This window comes from Misgurnus anguillicaudatus, chromosome 6, assembly GCF_027580225.2.
Source record: "Misgurnus anguillicaudatus chromosome 6, ASM2758022v2, whole genome shotgun sequence".
NCBI lineage: Eukaryota > Metazoa > Chordata > Actinopteri > Cypriniformes > Cobitidae > Misgurnus > Misgurnus anguillicaudatus.
The window spans coordinates 23,404,574-23,425,655 of record NC_073342.2 but is presented as its reverse complement, the minus strand read 5'-3'; the positions used below and the strand labels follow the sequence as shown (position 1 = coordinate 23,425,655).

The following is a 21,082-nucleotide window of genomic DNA, read 5'->3' as shown; positions in this document are numbered from 1 at the left end:
AGGTGATAAAAAACTAATGAAGGTAGGATAAAACTTTTTTTAAAGCAGAGGGTCTAGTTTTTAATTTGATTTTTTGTATGTTTATATATTTAAAGAAGAACATTTTCTGGAAGACATAAAACTTTTGTGAAAATCATGAAAAATGCTGGCACTGGCTGGCAACTTAAAAAAAAAAATAGGGGCCAAATCACTAGTGGTTTAAGTAAAACAATAATCCAAAAAAATATTAATTTATTTTATATTTCTTATTAATATAATTGCGCAAACAAACACTAACACACACACACAGACACACACACACACACACTTATTCGATATACATGCTATGAGAAATTTTTTAATAATATCCTCTGATAATTCTCGCATTTGTATAGCATATAAGTTGGGTGCAATGGCACATTTTCCACCGCTGCTAGACGTCTGACACTCTGAAAATAAACCTGGCAGCCTTCGAGCGCAATTATGAAAGTTAACGTGTTAAATTTAGCCTTGGAAACATTGATCATCAGTGGGAGAACAGGGAAACGTGGTGAACGGGTGCATGGCTGTTGTCGACTGTGACAACGCTTTCTCTGTTGACTGTGAGCGGCGCGGTTGAGATGACTGTTTTTAGCTGGGTGAGAAGGCCCAGATTGTAGATGTGGGTGTGAACGAAGTGCTCTCTGTATTTAATTTTTTCACACACATTTGCGCCATGAATGTTTTCTAGCTTGTTAACGTGAGCTCATAAATACTACAAGACTTGTTGCAGGGCCCTGAGCAGCCGGGTCGATGCAGCATGCTGTTTAAACAACACAATATTTCCTTTTTCCAATGCGTGTGTGTTTTTGTGAATGCATATGTGGGTGAAGGCTTAAGTCTGTTAAATGGAAACTTTCACTACCTATAATCAGATGTTTTTTCTTCATTTTCCTTTCTCTGAACTTTTAAATTTACATAAAAATACCTATTTTGGACTTTCTATGTGAATAGGAAGCCGTGTATTTGTCAGTTGTGTTTCTTGTTTCATTGCACAAAGGAAAAAGGATATCAGGGTCAATCTCTAAAAGTAGAAGCAGGTTTGACTCATTATAACATTAGACCAGCTTCAAAAAGAAACCTGTCAAATGTGTCTAGATGGTACCCGATTTTTTTATGAATGTCTCAGAACAATGTTAAACTATATCATATCATATTGATGGTTTGTCGTGGTTACACGACTGAACGACTGAACTAGTAGCTAAACTGATCATTGAAACAAATAAGGAAGATATTTTGAGGAATGTCTGTAACCAAACCGATCATGAGCCCCATTCACTTCCATAGTAGGAAAAAATAATTTTATGTAAGTGAATGGGGCTCATGAATGGTTTGGTAACAAACATTCCTCAAAATATCTTCCTTCATGTTCATCAGAATAAAGAAATTTATACAGGTTTGTAACAACATGAGACTGAGTAAATGATGACAGAATATTCTTTTTGGGTGAACTATTCCTTTAATTAGCTAAAATCTGTTTTTAGCAGTGGTGGCCAGTGACTTCTTTTTTCAAGGGCGCACGATGCGAAGTTCGTCACAACATGTATGTAGCCCGTCATTTGTGTGGTTCCTTTTTTCAAAATATGTGTTCTGCGCGTCGAGTGAATTTATGTGCATGTGTTGTTTTGTCAAAATAAGTGCCTGCTGCAGACGCGTCCAAAGGGTTTATGATAAAAGAGACACTCGCGTTTGCCAGATACTCGCATAATCTCATGCATAATCAGAGTTTACTGTTAAGCGAGTGGCTTGCTTGTATTTTGTGAACGTGAGCGTCTCTTTTATAATAAACGGTTTTGAGGCATGTGCAGCAGGCACTCCTTTTGACAAAACACGTGATGTACATGGTTGACATGACGCAACAAACACATATTTTAAAAAAACGCAAGCAACACACATGACACTCCGAACACTTATTTCGAATTAGCGCCCTTTCGGATGAGCAGTCACGAGCCGCCACTGTTTTTCAGTAAAGTTAGCTGTTTTAAATATTTAAATAGACTAAGATACTAAAAAAAAGTTCATATGGGAGTTTATATGGGTGTTTTGTTTACAAACAAAAAAGCAATAAAAGAATGTCAAGACGTCTTTCAGCACGTCATTGGGTTATTGATTATGTTGGATATATTATGACTTGACTTGAAGTTGTCTTAACCTGGCATGACATAATAACGTTACAGTATTTAGCAATAACTATCTTTGGCTTAACTCATTCCCCGCCAGCGATTTTTTGAAAAGTTGCCCGCCAGCATTTTTTGTGATTTTCACAGAAGTTTCACAAAATGCCTTCCAGGAAAATTTTCTTCTAAAAATATATAAACATACAAATATATCAAATGAAAGAACAGACCCTCTGCTTTCCAACAAACAATAAAAAAAACATCCTATCTATATTTTTTCTCTGCTTATAAACTCTTAAATATGGGTATTTTTCTTTAAAAATATTTTTTTAGCAAAAAGCTGAAATGCATTTTTGTGAAGGAATTTTGTTAGAGATCAGATTCAGACCGATTATCAAAACATACACAGAGTTTAAAATTCGTACATCATACTTTGGCTTCAGTTTTTTTCATAAATTGAGTAAGTGCTGTATAATCGTTGGTTTTGCAGATTAACATAAAAGTTTTTTTTATGCAAATGTTTTCTCTTAATTGACGAGATAACACGTCAATGACGGGGAAAGAGTTTTCAGCTCAAACAGTCATGTTCATGTCATTTTTTTTTGCTGTGATGTTGCACTGGGTAGCCAGCCACTCCCACAATCTAAAAAATTGCTCCTTTTCCACAAAACTATACATCAAACACTGTCTGACTGGCTATCATTGGTCAATAATAGACAGACAATATCAACATCTAAGCAACATTTGGTTAGACAGCATATTTTCATTTGTAAAGCATAATAGTAAAAGTCAAAGTCAACTTTATTGTCAATAGGGCTTTGGCGCCGCAGTGCATTCTGGGACGTGGTGGCCACGTTGATGGCCTCACCTATGTAAATATACAGCAAGTCGTACGAGGAGAAGCAGCAGAGTTGGGAGAATGAAAAGAAAAAAAAGATCTTAAAATCCTAAGAAGGATGTGAAATTTACTGGGATACGTTAAATGGGGAAGCCAGGGACTAGTATGTGGACAAAATCTGAACTATTAATGGTTTGGATCTGAAAAATAGTGATTAAAGAGCCTTTTTAAGATAATAGTGTGGTTGTTGTGAGAGCACGATTTCACGCCAATCTGTTAGCAAAGTCACATACGACCTAGCTTCACAACTCGCTTAGTTAATGCAGCAGTTTTGTAGTACGAATTTTTGCTATCAGCAGAGGAATAGCAACAGAATGATAAATGTTGAAATTTTCCCGTATTTTGTGCGTTATCTGTCATTTTTAATGTAAAGTGTTACTTTATTGTTAATACAGCAACGGTTTACCATGGTTGAAATAATAACGCCAAGTTAATCAAATTACAGTAAGACACATGACTGAGAGGAACTATGTCTATAAACATAGCGCAGTAGTCTGAGTAGCAGTAAAGGAGGCAAGCAACATGGCCGCCACGCCAAGTAATGACGTCACGACGCCCAAGCACAATTCTGCTGAATGTGCCAGAGTATCAAAATATCATTTCCTCAACCACGCAGTGTAAAACAGCAACAACAACAACAGTTTCAAGAATTAAAAATTGAAAAATAAATAGTACACAATATTGAAAGAAAAATAAGACATAAAAGTTTGTGAAATTTGTAAATTTATAATTTTCTCTCTCTCTCTTTCTAGGCCTGTTTTTGAGTCTAAGTCTTCCTCACCTGCCAGCCATGGACTAGAGAAGAGGAGCGTGCGTTAGCGAGTGTATGATTTTGGACATAACCATGGTGGTGAGGTGGCTCATCTCTCATTGAGAACACACAAAGTAAGAATTACTTCCTGTCTTCATCTGTTTAAGTATTATTTGTGCATTAGTTAAGGCCCACACACAGACACACAACTTCGTTTGCAAGACTCCCATCAAATGGCCATCATTCCTGAAAGTTATACTCATACCCCGGCAGAAAGGGACACTTCAGAACATTCATTGCAGACCTGCCTTTCTCAAGACATTAGCCAGAAATATGCGTTCTGATGTGGCTGACACAGACAGAGCATTACGCCTTCAGGCAACAGCAATCATTAGTTTCAACCATTAACCGCAACACTGTTCATTTGTCATCCGGTTTGTTGCAAGCACCAGCAACTTCAATTTTTACTCTGTTGAACCTAAATAGGTACAAGTCAGTTTGAAATGAAACTAGCAGTGTGCATTTGATTTTTTTATAGGGATAATTTACCCTCATGTTGTTCAAAACCTGTATGAGTTTCACACAATTGACGGTACCCATTGACTTCCATAGTATTGTTTATCCTACTATGGAAGTCAATAGGTACCCTTAACTGTGCGCTTAACATTATTATTTAAAATATCTTCTTTCGTTTGCAAAAGAATTAAAAACTCTTATGTGTTTAGGACAACATGACGGAGAGTAAATGATGATCAAATTTTCATTTTTGGGTGAACTATCCCTTTAAATACAGAAGCCACATTTGTGGCTGCCATAAATCTTATCGAATCCAGCGACTTACCTTCTTAAAAGCACATCTTGAAAAGGAAAATTGGCATCTAATGTACAATCCTAAGGGTTTTTAGGTCATAACTTTGGACGTATTTATGTTTGAGTTTAAGTGGATAAAGATCATTCCCTGTAATGTATTACAGTATAGGTCAGGCGGTGGACAGCAGATCCCAATTAAAATTTGGGTGAGGTGCTTTATAAACATTTATACGCAAACATGTTCAAGTTAAATGTGGTTTAAATATGGATTCCCTGGGAATTTTTGCGTTGATATTTTGAGTGCGTTTAGCTTACAGGAAAGCCCACATATCACACAATGCAAAGGATTGGATGTATCTGGGTCTACGCTTAAGTGTAGTGCTGTTATGTAAATAAAGCAAGAGATATCGAAAGAAGGTTTCCTTATCTTGATACTGTATAAGAGGGTTATTATTTGGTACATACACACACAGATACAATATATGCAATACAGGTTTGTTCAAGGTTAACAAATTCTACATGTGCATGGGCAGGCAAACATTTCATCGGACACGCGGTTACGCTTTTGGGTGAAACTTAACTTCGGGTCTCTGTTTGTTTAATGGTCTGACTAGTGGCTAAACTGAACTCTGGAACAAACACCTTGTAAAAATTTTTGGGTTTCCTAAAGATGAGGGGAGAAGGTGGATCACCAATATGTGCTACCCAGTCGTACGAAATTATGTACCTATAGTCACATAATTTTTTTATTCTTTTTCGTAATACTGTCACGAATTTTCAAGTTTTTTTGTGATCGTATCACGAATTTCTGTTTATGTGTCATTGTTACGTATTGGTTACTCAACTGCGTTTTTCCTGTTTTTAAACCATTTTCGCTTCGATTTAGGGTTAGATTTAATGTTTGTTTTAGGATGTCACTTTAAGTATTGGTTTATACATTTTTTTCTGATTTATTTGTCTAAATTTAAACCATTATCGCCTGGCGTTAGGGTTAGAGTTGGGTTTGGGTAAGGATGCCATTTTATGTAAACAATGGTAAGAAAATAGGAAAAACAATTGAGTAACCAATACGTGACAATGACACATAAACAGAAATTTGTGATACAATCATGAAAAAACACGGAAATTTGTGACAGTATCACGAATAAAATTATCAAAAAATTACTTGATTATCGGTACATTATTTCGTGAGACTGGGCTGCTATGTTAAGGGAGATTTGGCAGCCGATCTGTAGTTAACATTGTATACATATATAGTATATAGTACACATTTTAACGTTAGTTCAGTGTAGTTTTTGATACGCTTTAGCTATCTAAGGTAACTAAGGTAATCTACTTTTTATTTTGCTTGTTTTCAGAAATAAACTACTCTAAAAGGACTCTGTTGTTATTGATTATTTACGGAGTTAAATTTTAAACAACTTGAATTTATAAGTCATTTAAAGTTTTTTTGATTAGTTAGAAGTTGCTATAAATTATTTAAAAAAAGTTGTAATAAAAAGTCCATTATAAAACGGCTCGTTCTGGTTCTTCATTCTGATTGGTTGAAACGCGTTCTAAGCCGTGATAAAATACCCCGGTAAACCCACGGTTCAGACCGCATCACAAGTATCACTGCGCCACTGTTGCTTCATACTGATTTATGAAAATAAACACCAGTCTTTAATCATTTTTTAATTTTTCTACCTTTGCACAATTATGGCGATATCCAGATAAATGTCAATAAATAAAACATTTCGTCAATAAAAAGAAAACGTTCTCTGAAGTTTTTTTTGTCTTATTGATATTTCCGCTATTATCCACAAGATGGCAATCTTATCCAACTTAAACACTGAGGCATTCACTCGACACAACAGCGTTGTGGTGGATTTAGCGTGGCGTGTGTTTTGATCAGGCTCTGAATCTGATCTCTTACAAAGTTCTTCACAAAAATGGAATTATCTCCGCATTTAGCTGAAAATTTGAGAGGTGATAACTGATAAGACAACAAATGAAGGTAGGATGAAAGTTTTTTGATGTTGTTGGAAAGCGGATGGACTGTTCTTTCATTTGATATCTTATGTTTATTTAAAGAAGATAGTTTTTCTGTAAGGCATTCAACTAAAACTGGGTGGCAACGTAAAAAAAAAACGGGGAAAAAGTTAAGCATGCTTCCAAAAATATTTGATCAACATCACTTCAACAGTTGCACGATATAAATGTTAATGTATAAATTAGATGAATGTTGATTTATAAAATAAACACCACAGTCTTTAATCAGATATTTTCATTGTGCCTTTGCTGCATCTGTGTTGTTTGTGAACTGCGCTCTGTTGCAGCCACACTTGATTCTGAGGAACTACTTTGTTTGGCGGAAGAGTAATATTTATACTAATATAATTACAACTTATTTGTGTTTTATTTTATAAAATCCCGCTAACGTTATGAATATGAAGTAACCGTTTTATAAACGCAATAAACCCCTCGAAGCGTTGGGTTACCAGTGCATTTTATAACAGCTAAGGGGGTTTAGGCACTCCGCTTCGCGTCGTGCCTAACAACGCCCCTTAGCTGTTATAAAATGCACTGGTAACCCACTGCTTCTTGGGGTTTATTGCTTTATTCAACCTTATTTTTTATTCAAACCAACTCTTTGCTAGTCAAGAAAGTTGAAATAACTTTGCTTAAACTTAAAAACGTACAGTAAGTGCAATAAGGATTTTTTTACAGTGTACTTACTGGAAGAATAAGCTTTTTTAGTTAAAAAAGTCAATTTTTATTTGTGTATACATACATCAATATCTCTTTGGATTTGAGACTTTAATTTTTGCGACTTTGTGGATCTTCTATATGCAAGAACAACTTTTAACACGCCAAAGACAAAGAAAAACATGAAAACGCATCATATGACCCCTTTAAGCCTTAAATCATTCAGGTTCATTATTTCTGTAATTAAAGCACTGCTGGTTAAAATATCGGTATTCCATGAAACGTAGCATAAAACAGCTTGAAACATCTGCGTTCACGTATTTGTGTTGCTGATTTTTTGTCCTGTTGTGAAGTGGGAAGTCATTTATATCCACCGTGGGCAGTTTCACATTCCTCTCATTTTTGTGTCACACTCCGTACATGCTGCCGAAGCTACCGGTCGGCCGTCCGACCACTCGCTCGCCGCACACGTGCGGATAAACAGTGCTCTGTTATTGCAGCTAACCCGTAGGTGTTACCCCCTCCACCCAACATAGCTTGGTTTAAAGCACGCTGATCTCATCAACATCGAACAACGCTGCATTTCATAGGCCAATGACAAAAAGGCTTTGAGCAGAATGTCACAGCAAGCGTGGCCCGGCTTAAGAATGCAACATGCGGTGCGAATACTGACAGTAGAGCGCTGCGACTTCAATCGGGAACATCACACCACCTTGTCCGATGTCCAGTGGTCTGACTCACTTATAGGGCTGTTTGACATCTCATGCACACCTATAAACACTCATACACATACAATTGCAACAAGTTATTGACCTTATATTACAGTTAAAAAATAACAGGAGTTAATATATTGTGTGTCTGTTAGCTTTATATCACCTCAAATTTATTAGACTACATTCATTCAGCAATTCTTCATCATGTGCCCCCTCTCATTCATTCTGTGTTTAATGTATTTGTTTTCTTTGAATATCTTTTATATTGATCATTTGTATTGTATTGATATTACATTTATGCAGATGAGAGTGTGAAGCTGCAGGGCAGGCAGCGCAGCCACATGTTTCGATGACTCTGGACATGGACGCGGTCCTGTCAGACTTTGTTCGGTCCACGGGGGCAGAACCGGGTCTGGCACGAGACCTGCTTGAAGGTAAGAAACTTAATCTACATTGTTTGCAACACTTTTAAATGTTGTGTTTGATTACAGTTGACGATACATTCATGGATTACTGTATTGGCCCGTTGTTGTTTGTGTCTTTGTTTATCTTACATTTAATGCTATACAGTGCGCTATTATGAGTTTTTGCCTTGTCACAGTCCGCTTTGGCTTCCTGACTAGGGGCTTTAAGACATTTATGCAAGTTTTCCTGTAAAGCTGCTTTGAAACATATACTGTATGAATTTGAAATATTTATCGTGATTTGTAAAAGATGAAATATACTTTAAATATAAATTACTTATTGTTGATTAGGTAGTTTCCTAAATCATCAACTTTGCACACACACACACACACACACACACACACACACACACACACACACACACACACACACACACACACACACACACACAAACTGTTTTGCATTTTTACAATTTAAAATTCCCCAAATGGAGGCTTTGCTACGGTTTGTTAAGTTTTGATCAATTTTGGGTAAAATGTGTCCACAAAATACACTGTAAAAGTGAAAAGTTGGAACTTAAAAAAATACTTTAATTGGTAACACCTAAGAAATGTAAGTTGTTTCAACTTATTTTTTTCACTTAAAGATATAAGTTGAAACCTCTTTATTTTTTTGGTGTTACCAACTGAAGTATTTTTTTTAAGTTGATCCAACTGTTTACAGTGTATTTTGGGGACAAATTACAAAACTTTTGGGGGCAAAACTTAACAAATCTTAGCAAAGCCTTCATTTTGGGATGTTTTCATTGTAAAAATGTTACAAAATATAGTAAAAGTTTTTCAAAATTGTAAAAGAAAAGTTTGTGTGTGTGTGTGTTTAAATACAGTACTACACACACAAGCACACATACACACAAACCTTTTTGCATTTTTACAATTTAAAAATCCCCAAATAGAGGCTTGGCTACGGTTTGTTAAGTTTTGCTCCATTTTAGGTAAAAATGTGTCCCCAAATGACACTGTAAAAAGTGAAAAGTTGGAACTTAAAAAATACTTTAATTGATAACACTTAAGAAATGTAAGTTGTTTCAACTTAAATTTTGTTCACTTAAAGATATAAGTTAAATTAACTTAATTATTTAAGGCGCTACTAATAAAAGTTTTTTTTTTAAGTAAATCCAACTTTTCACTTTTTACGGTATATTTTGGGGACAAATTACAAAACTTTTGGTAGCAAAACTTAACCAAACACTATAAAATAAAGTAATTTTTTTTAAAAATTGTAAAAATGCGGAAGGTTTGTGTGTGTGTGTGTGTGCGTACATGCGTGTGTGTTTAAATCCAGTACCACACACACAAGCACACACACACACATATCAACTTTTTGAATTTTTGCAATTCAAAAATCCCCAAATGGAGGCTTGGCTACGGTTTGTTACGTTTTGAAAAAATATGTCCCCAAAATACACTGTTAAAAGTGAAAAGTTGGAATATACTTAAAATACTTTAAATGGTAACAGCTAAGAAATGTAAGTTGTTTCAACTTATTTTTTCACTTAAAGATTTAAGTTGAAACAACTTTTTTTGGTGTTACAAATTATTATAATACTAACAAGCATTTTTTTTAAGTTGATCCAACTTTTCACTTTTTACAGTGTATTTTGGGGACAAATTACAAAACTTTTGGGAGCAAAACTTAGCAAAGCCTCCATGTTGTGATGTCCTCATTTGGTAAACACTATAAAATATAATAATTTTTTTTAAAAATTGTAATTAATGCAAAAAGTTTGTGTGTGCGTGTGTGTGTGTGTGCGTTGTACTGGATTTAAAAACATAATTTTTAGGGTATACTATTTAGGAAAGTTTTGTCTTGCTGTATTTTTTATGCTATCATCAAGCATGCCTTTGATTTATAAAGTGCGTGCTGTGTTTGCTGTAAATCATTAAATCAATAATTGCAGGAAATGTTGTATGTTATATGAGCTGTGTACTATAAATTATGCAGCATTGCACTATTCAGAGGAGAAATATGCGTTTCTTGTTTGGTTAAGAAGCCATTTCAACCTCATTATGTCATTCAATTTATTCTTTATTCAGTGTGGTGCACTTGCAATAATGTCAGTCAAATTTGATGGTGGTCTTACAGTATTTTAGTTCAATAAATATTTTAAACCTTTTGATTCGTGATTTGGGGTTCTTGCTGCTGTTCCTTTAAGATTCGATTTCTCTTAAAAAAATGTATTTACTAGACTCTGCAGTTGGAATAGTTGTGCCGAATAGATGTCTTTACGTTTATGCACGACAGTGTTCAGTCAACCGGAAAATGCACTGTCGAGTCTACGTGGCCCTGTGTTTGTTGTTTATTGTGGTGTATATTGTTTTCCAGCAGGGTAGTTTTATCAGTTGCACATCTTTATTTTGTTTCTCATCTACATAACCTTTGTGTGGGCCAAATAGTTGCAGTGTGTCATGGTTCAACCCTACACCCTGACTTGTAAGCTGCAACGCGTAGGTGTATTTGTCACCTGTTTTTAAAAAGATTAAGCCATGTGAAATAAAGGCTTTTTAACTTTTCTATATCATTCGAGTGCCTTAGAGATTCTTTATTTATATGTTTCGACCTGTATTTTAACTCTAGCCTTTTTGGCTGTAGTCATATGACGCATTGGAGCTCAGCGCTTTCAACTCTCTTGAGGGTCTCATGGGTCTTGTTTTTTTTTTTTTTTTTTGCTGTGATAAGGGCTTTGTGTTGGGTCTACTTTCTGCTCTGATTGGCAGCCGGGAGGGCCGGTCGCAGTGGGCGTCGGGGCAGATTTAGGGCCCCGTGCGACGGCTTTACGAGCAGGGTCCCCTAGGAGACCTTTGTGCCCATTGAGTGGAACTCATCGAGTGGCCACAATCACTGGCACAGAGGTACAGTCTGTCTGGAGGATGCAGACCATAGAGAGAGTAGGAGACGTATCGACAAACAGGAAGGCAAGAAATATTTCCTTAAAAAAACAGAGCTGGCAGAAAAAAAGAATGGCAACCTTTTGAAACACAATGTAATGGAACAACACAGACGAGCACATCCTTCAATAAAGGAAACGAGAAGAATAAACCTCATGGCTCTGCTCCAAACCCTAGCGAGCTGCCTTTTTAGTCAGCATATTAAGGCATCATAAGCATGCTTTGTATGTAATAACATAAGAGCTTGATAAAAATGCTCACAAGAAAACATGTCAGATGCAGTTTTTGCATCCCATATGCACCAAAACAAACATCCAGTTCTTGTTCAGCATCAGCTAGTCAGCTCTCCAGGTGCTAACACTGTCCTCACCTGCATGACCAAGGCCACCACAATCACTCAGCGGCCCAGAGACATACAACTTGTATGGCGTGGGATGAAATTAACCATCTGTTTAAAAAGCAACCAGCTTGACGCTGACACAGCAAACTGTTTTGAATTCAATTCAGATTTATATCTATAAAGCTTTGCATTGTTGCAAAGCAGCTTTACAGTAAATACATATTAGCACAGGCAGTATAGACATAAAATGAGGCTTATGAAATATAAAGATTACATGGTATTGCAAATTACATGTACATAGCAACACCAACAGTGAAACATTTGTGTGTAGTGTTTGGGTTTGCAACTGGAGCGTTATATATTTGTATATTTTTTATATGATGTATATATTTGCGCTACTACTCTATTTAACTTTCAATCAGTTGACCCCAATTACAATATTGGAGTTTGGAATGTTTTGTATAGCTTTTTATAAATTATAATTTTTGAATTTTTGAAGAGTTTGGTTCCAAAACGCAATAAATCCGTTTTGACTAATTTCAGTAAAAAAAATTATACCAAGAAAGTGACAAGATGAAAACCACTATTTTCTGTTACAAACGTTCTCATAGCATCTTTAGGTTGTAAAACATAAAAAATTCAAATCCATAATTTTCCAAAAATGTCATTAATCAAAACACTTACTTTGTCGTATTAACAACACTTTCATTGCTGCTGTTATACTTGTGACGTCGTCGCTGAACTTTTTTGACAGCGATCAGCTGTAAAATGTTTTGGTCCTGCTCGATTTTCGTTGACTTCAATTAAAAATTGAAAATTTTTCATAAGATCCGCTGGTGTCAGTGTGTAAACATGACAGAGCTTGATGCTGTCGTGTGAGAACAAACAACAGCCGGCATTTTTCCTTTGCTTGAATGCCCGAGTGGCTTACGTTTCTTCCCCGCCACAGAAAACCACCACAGGTTTTATCACATTTTGGGAAAAAAGGGAGAAAAGATGGCAGAATAACACAGTGGATATCATATTTTGCATAAAATTAAAAATTTACTTTTTAATATTGACCTGATACAATACTGATTTTGGTGGTAACTATTTAAAAAAAAACTAAACTCTTCATATATAGCACAGTCAAATATAATTTATTGACAGTAAATTGTGTACTCCTTCTGAAAAATTGCATTGTATGCACAGTGTCACCAGACACCCAATTTAATTAAATATGTATGTATGAATGCATGCAGGAAGCAAAATAACAAAACAAGTAACATTTATTAAAGAAATACTATGGGCTCTATCTTACACCCGGCGCAATGCGCAATGCGCGACGCAAGTGTCTTTTGCTAGTTTTCACCCTGCGCAATTATAATTTTCACGTTTAGCGTCGCGTTGTTTAAATAGCAAATGCATTTGCACCCCCTTTTGCGTTCTGGTCTGAAAACGAGGTGTGTTCAGGCGCATTGTTGGCGCGTTGCTATTTTAAGGGCAACTTAAATAGACTACGCCATTGATCAACAAAAACCTGGTCTAAAGTCTAAAGTCAATGGCGCAATATGTTTTTTTGTTATTTAAAGGGCGCATTAGTAATATGCGCCTAAACGGGACGACAACGCGGGTTTGCTTAACACAAAGTACATGAATGCGCAGCAGCACAAAAACGCTTTTAAATATGAAAGATTAAAGGATTGAATGTAAAAGATTATTATTGAGTCTCTTGGATATAAATGAGGACTAATTATGAGACGTTAGAAGGAACAAAGAGCTGCTTCACCTGCAGCCTGGTAAGTAAATAAATGCTTTGCTTTAAACAAATGCATCTGTTTTAAATGTTTTTTTTAAATGCTACCTCACGGATTTATTGTATATGTTGACTCTGTACCTGTGGATATGGTGAGATTATTTTTTGATGATATTGGATAGCCATTTAAAGCAATTAAAAGCCTCATTTTTTACTTCCATGACTAAATGAAAACGGGTTTTAAAGGTTTTAATGAAAAAATAACAATTTCAATACAAGTGAAAAACAACACAATTATTTAACATTAATCTTAAACTGGAGATCTTCTTCCTCCACTTAGTTTTTCAAAGTCCGTCATCTAAATAGGGATTAGACATAGCGCCAGCGCAACAGGCTTTTAAAGGGGATGAGAGCCGAGACTCTCATTGGTTTATTGCACGTTACGCCCAAAATACTCCCATTAATCATTAAATAAATAGGACCAACCCTTTTCGACCATGCGCTCGGCGCACAAACCATTTTTCCCGTCATTAAATTAGCAAAAGTGGATTCGGACACGCCCATTTAGACGTTGCGCTGTGCGAGTTAGACAATGCGCTTAGATCGTTAAAATAGCTTAAATTATAAAACAAAATTATGTGAATCTGAACTATAAAAACCAGCAATAAGGGTCACTTTCTGGATCTTCTGAAAGCAAAATAAATACAATTTCCATTGATGGATGGTTTGTTAGGATATGTCCATATTTGGTCGAGAGACAACTATTTAAAAATCTGAGGGTGCCAAAATATCAAAATCGCCTTTTAAGTTGTCCAAATGAAGTCCTTACCAACACATATTACTAATGATAAATACATTTTTATATATTTACAGTAGGAAATTTACAAAATATTGTTGGCTATTGCTACAATTTAATATACCCATGCGACTTATGACTGGTTTTGTGGTCCGGGGTCACATATTGTTAAAATATAAAACCAAAAGTATTGCTTTGCAGGCACGTCCATAGATTAAAAAGTCAGCTCAGTGTTTTGTCTAATACAGCATTTTATCCTTCATAAATCATGGCGTACATCAGTGAATGTACTGAACCAGCCATTCTGGATGTCGCATAAGCAATTTTACGATCTTTGTGCTGTAACGTGCATTTAAACCTCTCTCTAAGGCTGTTCAATGTTTTAGTAGACACGTTCCTCTAGCACTGATCTAGGATCAGCACCTACTTACTCAATCTTATTCCCACATATCTCTGCAAACGAGCAAAACTGGCCTCAGTTCAGTTTGTCGATATGAGGTGCCGTTAAAAGTAGAAGCTTGTTATTCAGAATTAGCAATTTGCTAATGCTCTTTTAATGGGCTTGCTGCTGACATTTCAACAATCTTGCCTCTAACAAGCCGTAGTTATGAATGAAAAGGGTATCAACTGCCTCCAGTTCCCCCTATAGAAGATCCAAAATAAATGGCTGTCGTTTCAGTCGAGCACAACGTACGTTGTATCGGGAAAGAGTCGGAAACCAAGCCCGGTCTTGTTTATGGGTTATTAGGTTTGAAAGTAAAATGATGATTGTCCCACTGCTCTGTTATGTAATCCATTGTGTCCTACGGAGCTTAAAGCACAGGACTGAGCCGATTTCCAGAAAGCAAAAGGCAGGAATGTTGTTATCAACCTACACATGTGCTTGGATGTCTGCAGAAAATGAAGACAAGGGGATATGCCGTAGAAAACATTTGCAATGTCGTTTACTTCATACATATGTATAGGACTCGGCTTGTTGAACTGTTAAAAGGAAGACATACAGTATAAGAAGAGAGAGAAAACGACATACAGTATAGTGAGCTTATTAAATAAAATGTGTTTATAATCAACATTTCACTTGCTTCATCCGCAATGTTTAATTTATGCACTAAGCCCATCACAGAGCCTCACGTCTCGTTCAGACTTTCTCGCTGTGTGCCGCCGCTCATCTCTTTCAATGAGGTCATTAGGAGGCGTTTCTAAATCTGGTTGTCATAAACAAATTAGTACCATCCACTCCATCAACCCTTAAAGGAATAGTCTACTCATTTTCAATATTAAAATATGTTATTACCTTAACTAAGAATTGTTGATACATCCCTCTATCATCTGTTTGCGTGCACGTAAGCGCTGGAGCGTGCTGTGACGCTTCGATAGCATTTAGCTTAGCCCCATTCATTCAATGGTACCAATCAGAGATAAAGTTAGAAGTGACCAAACACATCAACGTTTTTCCTATTTAAGACGAGTAGTTATACGAGCAAGTTTGGTGGTACAAAATAAAACGTAGCACTTTTCTAAGCGGATTTAAAAGAGGAACTGTGTTTTGTGGCGTGGTGGCACTTTTGGGAGTGCTTCGACTCGCCTGAAAAGTCCGCTCCCCTTCTCCCTCTCATAATGGGAGAGGGGGGGTGTTACTGCGCCGAGTCGAAGTGCTCCCAGGGGTGCTATTGCGCCATAGAATATAGTTCCTCTTTTAAATCCGCTTAGAAAAGCGCTATATTTTATTTTGTACCACCAAATTTGCTCGTATAACTACTCGTCTTAAATAGGAAAAACGTTGATGTGTTTGGTCGCTTCTAACTTTATCTCTAATGGGGCTAAGTTAAATGCTATCGAAGCCTCGCAGCGAGCTCCAGCGCTTACGTGCACGCACACAGATGATAGAGGGATGTATCAACAATTCTTAGTTAAGGTAATAACATATTTTAATATTGAAAATGAGTAGACTATTCCTTTAACCAGACGAGATCAGAGATTTGCCACAAGGTCTGGTTAAGGGTTGATTACCTGATTTTGTCACCTTACCTGGCTGTTCCTGCTGCCTGCCCTCCGCCAACTGTTTCCCAGTGGAACCTGACTTACAGAAACTGTTGTTGAAAACAAATTCATCTCGGACCCAAAGCTCTGCCGTCACATCCTTACAGCACAGGCAATACGTGTGGTTGGAAGGGTTCTGGGAAACATGACTCAGCCATCACTAGCAGGCATTTTGATCTGACTCTTGTACTGGATTTGGACAGCCGGTGTTGTGATTAAGTTTTGCTCAGGAAATCAGTGAGATAAAGGTTTTGTTTAATCTTTGCAAGATTAAATGGATTAAGTCAAGATTTAACAGCCATTAAAAAAGAAGCAGTAACATCTGACCCAAGTCTTTAGTTGTGGCTTGTGGTGGGTGTTCTGTCTCCCTCTATAGGACAGACAAGGTAAAATAATATTTACAAGATTGCCTTCAGATTTGAAACATATAGGGGTGTTTCCCAGACAGGGATTAGACTTACAACTGTTGTATAACATGATATAGATGCTTTATGCATGCTCAGATGTTACCAAAATACAAATATATCAGTTCTTGGGACCAGCTTGTGTCATCCGTTCACATCAAATTTGTTATTTATGTGTTACTATAATAACAAATGTTCTTCAAGTGTAGTGGCTAAATAATGGGAATTGCAAAGGTTAATTATGGAGAGATTGTGAATGTTGCCGTTCATTAGTCGAGACATTGCTGTGAATTAAATTAAAGCTGGTCATTTGTTCAGTTCCTTTTATCCCTTCGGTCATTTTGTCTTATTTGTACAGTGTCTGGTTGTAGGAATAAAATGCAGTAAGTGCATTAAACATATTTCTTTGCTTTTCCCAGCATTTTTTTTTAAATTATTAAATCAGTTGTGTTTGATCAAGTTTGAAAGCTGAAAACTCATCAAGCACCAGAATTTGAAAGCACTGACTTATCATAAGGACTATTTTTCCTTTTGTAAACATTCTTGAAAAGTTTTATCTTATATAGTAAAACAATGTGATAATGCCTACACAATCTAAACGAATATGTGAAAAACAGACAGTAAAGAGATTGGACAGGAAGTTACTGTCTACCGCCTCTCGTTCATTGATTAATACCCATAATCCTTGGCAAAGTGCGGATGCACATGTTTCAGAGGCTCTCAGTGGTCATTCGATTAAACCTTAAAGCGTCTTTTAAATCTTTGGCTGGCTGAAAGATGCACAAATCCATAAACTATGATGAGATTTGTATTGATTGATGTGGGTTTGAATGCTGTATACAATAGGCGATGAAAACGGTTTTAGCTTTTTCCAGACTAGTTAGGCGGTGAGAATAAATTACTTTTATAAACATCCACACATTCCAGTTTGTCTATCTTTTTTTATATCATAAATCATGTATATCCTTTACATTTAACCCAAGCGTTACTGCGCGTTCACACCAGATGCAGAAGAGGCGGCAAAAACTCTTGCGTAGTTGGACGCTTGAACATTTTCATTCGCGCTTGAAAGTCTCGCGTGAAATTCTATTCATTCGAGACATTCACACGTAAATTTGTATCATGGAAGGGGCTTATATAGCTCAAATTGCGTAAACGTATCAGATTGTTCGACCTCCTCACTTACTTTCTTTCCTGTAAAAGTACGAAGATGTCTCGTGTACAATGATGATTGTCCTCCATTGTTGTTTTGTTTTCCTGCCTTCACTCGCTTCCCGTAATCACGTCACTGCTAGAGCAAACTCCTGATTGGTTAACGCGGTGCGTACAGTAAATCCACCAAAGTTCAGATTTTTCAACTCGTGCAGATTACTTGGTAATGCTCATTTCACGCGGAATGCGCCATTCACGCTTACCGCGCCACAGGATGCCTATTTGCATCTTTGCATTGACTTATCATGTAAATCACTCGCTCTTGCCGCCTCTTCCGCGGCTGGTGTAATGCTACGTACACACCAAACACAGGGCATTGCGCTTGCGGGATTTAACTTTGTGTCATGTGAATTTTTAGCTCGAGTTTAATATTTTAAACTTGGGGGAAGACGCGTTTGAGGCGAATAGCGCGTGTTTTCGCAGCAATAACGTGTCATTTGCATCGCCCCACGTAAGGACGTGTCTGACTCTGATCACGTCTTTGCATTGACTTTGTATGTAATTTACTCGCGCAAAATGTTGAACTCGCATCTGGTGTGAACCCACTGTAAACGCTACTTTAGACAAACGTTTCTGCATTTTCAAATTTTTCTAACCTGTTTAAGATCAACTAACTCCAAATCCATCTATGAACAGCTTATGTTAGCTTTGTATTTCCATCCTTTCTTTCTTAAGGGGATCGCACACCGGCCGCGCAGCTCAGCGCCGCGCCGTTCTAAAAAAATCGAACACATTGCTTTCTATGAGTATACGCACACCGGTGCCGCCACTCACATTAAATAGCATCATATTTGTCCCAAATCATTAACGATTAACATTGGCTGCTAACGTATATTTAGCATTTTGAAATAGACGCTACCTGACGAAGCTTGCGCTATTTAATGTGCACTTCCGGTTTACAATACCTCCTATATTTGTCCTAGACGTGACTCGACGTGACGCTGAGCTGCACGGCCGGTGTGCGATCCCCTTAAGTATAAACTTCGACTCTCTCTCTATTGACTGAACACACTGACATTAACAAAACAAAATGTAAATCAAAGCCTTATTGTATTTTCAACAGATTGTCTTCACCCCAAGCAGAAAGCACAAGCATGTCTTGTCTCTTTTTATTATCAGACCTGATGTGGAGTAGGAATCTATTGTTTGGAGTTTGATGTGAACCGTAACCGTTTTGTGGTTCTTGCGTTGGCAGTCGCCGTAATTGGGATTCGATTGAAAGGTCTTATGGGAATCGGCAGGTGGAGTCAAACAGTGGCGGGGCGAAATGAAAGAGGAAGCCCAGGCCATGTTTATTGATAATGACCTGGCATTTAGTGGTCTTGAAAAGATTGCTTTGAATTGTTCAAATGACTTCTTAACTTAACAGGCTTAGGGCACAGCTTGCTCTGCTCCAACGCAAGCGCCTCTTTTGCTCGATGCTATCTCTAATATGTGCATTCTCTGTTTGTTTGGTGGATGTAGGTAAAAACTGGGACCTGAGCGCTGCTCTGAATGACTATGAGCAGCTCCGGCAGGTCCACACTGCCAACCTGCCCAACGTCTTTAATGAGGGCCGATACTACAAGCAGCCGGAGCGTAGCAGCACCCCGCAGCACATCAACAAGCCTGAGCAATGTCTCCAGAAACAGGAGGACAACAATCAGGGTGAGTGTTTGTTTTCTAATACCTTCTCCTATCCCAACTTAAACTCAAACACCAATCAATATTTCACTATGTTCTTACCTCATCTTAGATTAATTAATACATACCTATCTTTTTTCAATGCATGCAGTTTTAATCTTTGTACAGCCCCTCGTGAATGTGTTAGGATTTAGCCAAGCCCCATTCATTCCTTAGGATCCAAACAAACGTTTTATTTCGTGCCACCATACTTACTTGTGTAACTTCTTATGTAACAGTCTTTAAATAGGGAAAACATGAATGTATTTTTTTTTACTTCTAAACTCATACCTGTTTGGATCCTAAGGAATAAATTGAGCTAGGCTAAATGCTAACACATTCACGACGCGCTGTACAAAGATTAAGTACATGCTTAAATAAAAGATAGGTATGTATTAATTTGTCTAATTTGAGGTAAGAACACAGTAAAATTTTGAAAAACGGTGGTGTTTTCCTTTAATATGTTCTGACAACTACTGTATGCAAGTCATTTGTAGGTTGATTTCCTTGAAAAGTGCAAAGATTGTTGGTCTACCAGCTTGGTTTTAGCTGGTATTGCTGGTGTAGCAAGCTGGTCTAGCTGTGTTTTGGTTACCTTTTAAGCTGGTCTAGCTGACCCACCAGCTTTGCCAGGCTGGGAGGGCCAGCTTAAACCGGCTACTGCCGCCTTAAACCAGCTAAAACCCGCTACCAGCTTATGGTGGTCTTAGCTGGATTTTCCAGTAGGGTAATGCCCCAGTGACAGCTTAGGACAGTATTTTCTCTGACAGTGTAGGTGCAGAAAAGTAATGACTTAACTCTCTATCCTCTCTTTTTCTCTCCTCCAGAGAAGCGTCTGTCTCGGGGTATCTCCCATGCCAGCTCTGCCATCATGTCTCTGGCCCGACTGCAGGTCTCGGGGGATTGTGCCAGGGAGCAGTTTCCCTTGGAGATGCCCATCTACACATTCCAGCTGCCTGACCTGAGCGTGTACAGCGAGGACTTCCGCAGCTTCATCGAACGTGACCTCATCGAACAATCCACCATGGTGGCTCTGGAGCAGGCTGGTGAGACCCAAGTGCAGTTAGTCACAAGTCCTTCAATACAGTGATGATAAGCACAGATTTATGATATGAACTAATGTCAGATTAGATTTCGCAAACTATTATGCTGAATGCAAAAGTAATCCCCGATCTTGGATAAACGACAAAGACATGTCTGATGAACGCAGACCTGTGCTATCAAACAATAAAGCTCATGTTAATTCCCAAGCTTTTTGATTTACGACTAAGATAAAGATATTTACTAAACATCTGTATTGGTCTCAGAGAGATTAACATCCCATCTAGTCATATTTCCCTAAGGGGTGTGTGGCTCAGTACACCAATGAAAGTACCAAAAACAGACCTCTGGATCCTTATTATTTTGACATTCGCTCTGCTCTGTGCCATCCATGGCTGTGGAATCAGAATGAACTTGTAAAAGGCACTAAATATTGAATACTGAATGTTTGAAGTGACTAAATTCAGATTTGGCACAGAAAGGATATGACCCAGAAGTGTGTAA

The 21,082-nt window shown here is 37.4% G+C and overlaps 1 protein-coding gene across 1 annotated transcript in view; it reads left to right on the top strand.

The window, feature by feature from the left end:
- The window catches only part of otud7a (OTU deubiquitinase 7A), an 87,150-nt gene that overhangs the window by 34,139 nt on the left and 31,929 nt on the right, over positions 1 to 21,082 (top strand). The window contains exons 2-5 of the mRNA XM_055192383.2: positions 3,786 to 3,918; positions 8,299 to 8,429; positions 19,340 to 19,522; positions 20,365 to 20,583. Of these exons, the coding sequence (XP_055048358.2) occupies positions 8,345 to 8,429; positions 19,340 to 19,522; positions 20,365 to 20,583 (487 nt within the window). The 5' untranslated portion in view covers positions 3,786 to 3,918; positions 8,299 to 8,344. The remainder of the gene's footprint in view (positions 1 to 3,785; positions 3,919 to 8,298; positions 8,430 to 19,339; positions 19,523 to 20,364; positions 20,584 to 21,082) is intronic.